Raw genomic sequence first — 7,311 nt, 5'->3', positions numbered from 1 at the left:
CTCAGAGGATAAAGAAAGAGGGGGAGACAAACACAGAGACATAACACCTGATCAATTAGCATTAACAAAGGCAGTATCCAGAAGCAAACCTGGCCAGTCACACCAGTCAATGGGCTATCAAGAAACTGCAGCAACCCAGGACGTTGCAACTGATGAGGAGGTGAACCTGAGGGTTTATTTATTCAGGCAGTCATAGCATGAACTAAAAATATTTTTTTATTGGTTTGGTGCTTGGAAATCACATTCTGGTTTATGCAGACTAAAGTTCATTTCATTTTGCCTTAGTAGTTAATGAATATAATGCAGAAACAAACAAACTCATAGAATTATAGAGCTCAAACTTAGAAAGTAGGATTATCTCATTTAACCTTGTGTACTTTGTAAGCCAAAGTTTATATGTTAAAATCTGTATGAATCCAATATAACCATGTTTGGTCAAAAACATATCACCTAAGAAAAATCCAGCTGTGGTTTAAATGCTTCAAGCAACAGAGAGACTCCACCAAATCCATTATAATGTTTTTTCCATGACTAATTATTTTCACTGCTAAAAATGAGTCTTATTTCTAATCTGAATGTATCTTTGTGCAGCTTTTCAGTATCCACTCTTGGATTTATTTTTTTTTTTTTTTTCCTGCTAGGTAAAAACCAGTTTATTATCATGCTGGTTACATTAAAAAATCATGAATCAATTAAACGTTGACATATCAAGATATGTGGTGAATGATGTCAGGAAAAATGAAAAAGAAATATATTTTTTTCCAAACAGAATATATACACGATTATGGCTTGATACAATGAGCTAAGTAGTAACCCAGCATCTGAGTCATCAAAATCTATCCATCACCTTACCTTTGGTATGCACTCAGGTTGTAAAGAAACAATCAAAACCAGCTTTGATTTGTCTTGAGAACTGATTCTAAGCAACCTTGTGTAAGTACGTTTATGCAGTGTAAATGTAGAACATAATTAGATTTGTGCTTCTCAGTCATGCTTATATATAAGGAAGATGCTTATTTTTCCCCCATCTCCAACCTGTGGACTCTCTTTGTAAATGCCCACGTGGCTACAACCAAGCAACTTCATGGAGAATCAGCACTTCAAACACCATCACACTGGTTACTTTGAGAAACTTACTGCTGTTAAAGAAACAAAGTATTTAAAGGTAAAGGTAAATTCCCATGCAGGTTGCTTCACTTAGGCAACTGTTTACAATTACAACTGACTTAGGTACGATACAACAAGTAACCACTAAACGTAGTTACTGGTGGATACTTGGCTGGTATAGAGCCAGTTGCCAGCCTGAGCCAAACTTCTTGACCATAATTTAACTCTAATAAAGCATTCCCAGTAATTACTCTGTCAGTGTACTTGTTACTATTAATATTTTCAGCCTGAAAAGTGAGTTTGTCTATTCCATCAATGACCAGATAGCCAGAGGCATGTGGACTAAATGATTCAATGGTATATTCAAAAACATAGACCCCCAGATATGGAACATGGAACTTCCCGGTTGCTGGGGCAAATGAAGCTCCGTAGTTGACATCCAGATTGTTAAACCTGATGGGTCCTGGAGTCGTCATTCCATACGTATGAGAGGCAAAAAAAGCCACCATAGGTGCATATCTGTATGATCCTTTTGAAAAATCTGGAAAGGAACAAAGAACAATTTCAAGTAATGTTACATTGTAGAAAGGCAACTGGGACCAGCCAGAAGATCAAAAGCAGCTTTTCTGAAGTCACATCATCCAGTAGCTTGAGCAACTGAAACACAGTATTTCTGCATAAACACAGAGTTTTTCTGTATTGTACAAAAAGTCATTTTCTTCACAATTAGTGTATCCACAAAAGAATAATTTTAGAAACAGCAAGGGAACTTTATGTTTGTCTATACTATGTTATCATTAAGGGAACTGCTATTTTTCTTTCTCCCTGCACTCCCCCCCTCCCTGCGAAGTTTTTCCCACCCCTGGATCTCTTTCATTGTTCTTCTGTGTGCGCTGAAGCCAAGAATTTTCTCCACAAATCTTAGACAAACACTGAAGAGGTTTAGCACTCCTGATATTAAATGAGTGAATAAAAGTATATGTTTTTTCCCTTCAAGTTGAGCCTGCATGCTATGATTCCCTGCCACGGTAAAAATTATTTTATTCGCTATTCATATCCTGTCATGACTGAGAAACAGCCAAATGGCTGCTGAAAGCTGCATAAAAATCACATTCCATGTGGCCTGGATGTAAATTATTTATTTGTTTACTGGACTGAATAGCACAGTTTCCACTTTTCTTTTTTGAAATATCTTTCAAGGGCTGCATCTTTGTCGATGAAAATCAGAGGCACGCCTAAAATGACTCCTTGAGGCCATAGTCCCACACATCATGGTAGCTGCTGGTATTTACAGAGCATTTATGGCTGTGTTGAAGCTGATATTCCCCAGTGATGTGAATTTACCTCCCCCTTCATATTCTATGATATCATGTTCAGATACATCTATTGCATACCCTCCCACTCTGTGCAATTCAGCAGGGAGCTTTCCAGCTATTATGGCTGGTCCCAGCCCAATTTAATCCCATCATCTGGTCATATTAAAGAAAGAGATTATGAGTCACCCACAGGGATTGATGTCTTCAGCACCAAAACACAGGACACTACTACTTGAGTTGGCACTCATTAAAGTGAAATGTGAGACCTTTGACCAGCAAATGCTCTCTAATTAGGCCCTGGGGCAGAGGACCATACTGCTAGTATATTGCACTACTAAATTCTTTACTTGCCGACACTCAGAGAATTGTCGTTCACCAGCTTCGTGCTGCAGTTGACTCCTCCAAAGGGGTGGCGACAAGCACAAATAAAACTCTGTCTGTCATTGATACAGGTTCCTCCATTGTGGCATGGGGAACTGACACAAGCTGAATACTGCCCTGTGATAGAGAGGGAGAAAACCCAACAACATCAGTTGCAATGTCATTACAGTGACACTTCCCAAGTTTTCAGTATCTTGGAAAGCCTCTTGGTCAATTCATAAAGCTGGTGGAATTTCTGCAGAGGTTCTGTGTGAAGGCCAGCTTCAGATCCTGTCCAGGCTGTTTGGACCCATTGCTAGTCTAACCTCCCTCTTTGCCTGAACACAGCACACCCTCAGCCAGCCTCCAAGGTCTTCAGAATAACCTATAAATTCTGAGTTCATGTTGTCTGCAATCACATGACTAAAGAAACCTGTTGGATCAGCTAATTAGTCTTTACAATGAATGGGGATGGGCTGAGAGGCTTGGAGCTGACCATACTACAGGAGTCCTTCAGAAACAAACAGCAAAACTTTGAAGAGACAGTACTGACATGCAATTTTATTTCCTTCTTTTGGTGAGACAAATGAAATAGTTATTTTCCTGCTGGTTCGGGCAAATCTGTGCTTCAGTTTGGTCTCACTAGCACAGGCACAGAAGGCTGCTCTTTTTGGACAGAGCCAGCTTATCCTTGGGTGTACCAAAACACAGATTTTGTACTGCTGGTGTACAGGTTGGACTGTCCTGTCTATGACATTACTCACCCAGATGTGTCACAACCATTGCAGGAGAGTCTGACTACTGGTGGTGAAAGATCTTAAAAGCAGTCCAAACTACTTCCAGTACTTGTTCTTGCCCATAAATAACTCAGTTCCAGGATATCTACTGAGACTGTTGTAGAAGTTTTGTATTTCAAGCAACACAAATTATATCAAATGGGTGGTTTTGCAGAGCACCCTCACCAAGGATGTTCTTGTCTCTCTTCATGACTATGTATGAGCTGGCCAGGTCATACCCAGCTGATATGGATAAATCTGTCTGTCCAGTGCTGCTGAGCTATGAGACAGTAACTACTGAGTGTAATTGTATAATGTGTTGTCATAGCAGTTTGAGGGGAAGAACGTTCAGATCACATTAGAAAATAAATGTCGCTATGCAAAATTCTGAACACAAAGCCATACATTTTTCCTTTCTCTTGCTTTGGTCAAATAAAAGTCAGATGTTTTAGAAAATGAACCTTTACTCTCTGGGAAAGAGTACGCTCTGGAAAGGGAACTCCACACAGTCCTGTGATGGTAAATTGAGATTGGTAGGTGGGAGCTGAAAAAGGCTTTTATGAGAGGATCTACTTTTTGCTAGGGAAATGTTGAACTGGATCTTCACATAGATATTTCAGTAATGCCCATAGTGGTCTTCAGATTCTCACCCAGCCATTTCACAGATTGCTGCAATAAGGCAAACTATGTCTGTGAGAAATTTTAGTTCAGTGAGCAGAATGCTAAAGCACTTTGTCCAGTGCCACTTGAATTCGCACTGATGGGGCATATGGACTTAAAAACACAATAGTAATTCCTTTCACAGAATATAATGTCCATCCCATAATGTCCGAAATAAAGCAATTTAGGACTGTCATGACTGGGGTCACAGCACAGGCAACTGGACATGAGGAAATAATGTTTTTCTTCTCAGATAATAGTTTTGCTGCACACTTATTTGAAGTCATTTTTCACTCATATTTACCAAGCATCCACGTATTTACCAAGTGTGAAAGGAAAGCAGAAAAGGAAGGAAAACAGCTGATTGTGCTGACTGTATCATAGTCCCACAATACAAAAGCTTTGTGCAAGAACATGGCAGCCTCTCTGCTAATTGGCCTCTGCTTATCAGAAAGAAGAATTAAATCCAAGAAACAGGAAAAAGATCACAAAAAGAAAATGATGATGAGACTGAGACTAGTGTTTTAATAGTCTGCTGAGGCATGACTTTGTCTGAACTTAACCTTGGAGTTAAATCAAATTCAGACATAGCTTTACCTACAATAAATTAACCCTCCAGGTGCAGCATTGCTTAACAGAAGCTGGGGAGCCTGCTTCGTTTGCTAGAACTAGGAGAAGCTGTGGAGAGATTTGAGTCAAGTTAGGATTTTCAGAGTAAGAGGCAAATGCCCTAGATCTCCAACTGAGCAGGTAATCTCTATCTAACTTCCATGTGATCTTACAATAGCATGCTTTTGCTGTCATTTCTGGCTGAGGCTGTCCCTCTGACCAGTATTTCCTTTTTCTTTTTCCTTGCTGAAGGCCGTCCTGAGATAATATGTCCATATTATCTGTTTGAGGTAAAGATGCCAAGAGGTTCAGATTAGGAAAGCATTTCCTACTACAGTACATATCCTATTTTTAATTAGTCTTTCACAGTTTAGTAGTGTAGATGAGTAAAAGAGAGAGACCTTATAAATTAAATTAAAGGCTTAAATTGCAGCTATTAATAGCAGAGAATAAATGGAATGCAGTTGCTATTTACGCTTGGTATGGTAGGAACGAAGAGAGCCAGTTAATGCTGAGTTTTGCTGCTCTTCGGGAAGGCAAGCAGCCAGAAACTCTTTTGGGAAATAGACTGCCAATGCTGTACAAACAAATCTTCAAACAAATAATGAAGCTCTGTCAGTATCTACTGAGGTGTTGTTTAGAAGCAGCTCAAATATTTAGCAATTTAATGGTCTCCTTATGGAAAGAAGTGACTCCAGTGTTTCAATTTGGAAATGTCTGAACAGGAAGTAATCAACGTTTTCTCAATATTTAGTTATCAGTAACTGTCTCTCAGGAAGCCCTGGGAGATTGGAAGAACCTGGGAATCTACTAAACCACCCTGTTTACACAGGCTCAGTCTGGTTGTCAGCCTACAATTATTAATCACATCTGGCTTAGTGCTTTCAGTCTGACAGTGATGAAAGCAATGAGCATCTCCAGTAGCCTCGATGAGAGGAGTGCCAGGGAACAGCAGGAGAGAGGCAGCCCCACTGGGGCCAGCACTCAGGAAATAAGGGTGACAGCAGGGCTGGTACCTCACCTGGAAAGGTGACAAGCAGAGCATGACAGGTTGATCATGGTAACCAGGGTTAGTCACAGCCCAGCATGACTGAAAAGGCCTGGGATTTTGGCTTGAGCTGAAACAGGGATCCCAGGCCCATGGACAGGGTATGCAACCTCGGGGCTAGGTCAGGATGCCCAGGGCAATTAAGGCTGTCGGTGCAGTCAGGGCCCTGACAGGGAATTCAGATATAAGTGCTGCATAGGGCATTTGTGGTGCAAAAAACCCACAAAGATTCACCCGCAGTGTTCTTGGGCAAAAAGCAAGGAGGAGAGGTGCCTCAGCTGTGCTCTCCAGTTTTGGGTGGGAGCGGATTGTCGAGACTGATCTGAGCTGTGTGGAAACTCTGCTTCTCTGTTAAGCAGAGGTATCTGATACTTTCAGTGTGATGATTTCAGAATCACAAAATTAAAACCACAGAACAGTTTCATCTACCCATTAGTCTAAAGAGTAAATATGCAAAATTGAAGTATATGTCATCAAACTGAAATAGAATAATCATTGAACTTGTGGAATTAAAACACAAGATGGAAAACATTCAAACAGGTTAATTTCACTGCAGGCTTGAATGATAAAGAGACAATGGAAGCTTGCATTTCTGTTAGGAGTCAGAAATCATGTGAAAAACAAAATCAGAAATAAGACACAGAAAATGAGAATGAAAAGAAATTACCTCTCTCACACATGGATGCACTGTTTTAAATACATAAATCTAACACAGCTGCACTCTCAGTTATTCATGTTGATGGGAGGATGGCATAATCTGAATAAAGCAAAACCACAACTAATATAAGATGTGCAACAAGAGAGTGCATTCCCTTTGGAAACCATGGCAGCCTCTAGATTCTGTAGAGAACAGACAGAGCACTAAATGCCAATGGGAAAATGGGAACTGAGCTAAGCTGCCCTCATGCTGCATCATGCATTTCTGCAGTAGAACAGCACATTGGAAGGTAGGACCAGACGTAATCCATAACAAAGACTAATAAAGAGTTTACTGTATATTTTTTTCTTTAAAGGCTATCATCTCCCCTATGTTAGATACTTGAAGCTGTCCTAAGACCATCACTTTTTTATTCCCACCAGGTTGCCATTACAGTTAGTATCAGGTAAAGTGTTAGAGGGGGTTTTTGTCCCTCATACACATATTGCAGCCTCTAGCTGACATAAACCTTTTCTTTTGTTCATGGGAAGTCTCCAAACCTGTATGTCCCTGCATACGCAATGCAAATTCACATTGTTTCCCCTTGATTTCAAATAACTACTGAGGAAAGTATTACCTCAGGGCCAAATCCTGAACACATTAAAGCCAATGAAAATCCCAATCTGTTAGAGGAGGATCAAATGTTGAATGTATTAGAATCAATGACAATTGTCATTCACCTCTTTCTAGAATTTTATTCTAATATTTTTTAATTGAAAAATACCATCTAACATCAAA

The 7,311-nt window shown here is 39.9% G+C and overlaps 1 protein-coding gene across 1 annotated transcript in view; it reads right to left on the bottom strand.

The window, feature by feature from the left end:
- Positions 1–903: 903 nt before the first annotated feature.
- Positions 904–7,311, bottom strand: part of MMRN1 (multimerin 1) — a 44,741-nt gene continuing 38,333 nt past the window's right edge. Inside the window, exons 7-8 of the mRNA XM_049815099.1 lie at positions 2,775–2,921; positions 904–1,648 (exon numbers count right to left, since the gene is read on the bottom strand). Coding sequence (XP_049671056.1) covers positions 1,227–1,648; positions 2,775–2,921 — 569 coding nt within the window. The 3' untranslated portion in view covers positions 904–1,226. The remainder of the gene's footprint in view (positions 1,649–2,774; positions 2,922–7,311) is intronic.

Source organism: Accipiter gentilis, chromosome 12 (assembly GCF_929443795.1).
Source record: "Accipiter gentilis chromosome 12, bAccGen1.1, whole genome shotgun sequence".
Classification (NCBI taxonomy): domain Eukaryota; kingdom Metazoa; phylum Chordata; class Aves; order Accipitriformes; family Accipitridae; genus Astur; species Astur gentilis.
The sequence above is the reverse complement of the archived record's forward strand: the minus strand, read 5'-3'. Positions and strand labels throughout refer to the sequence as shown.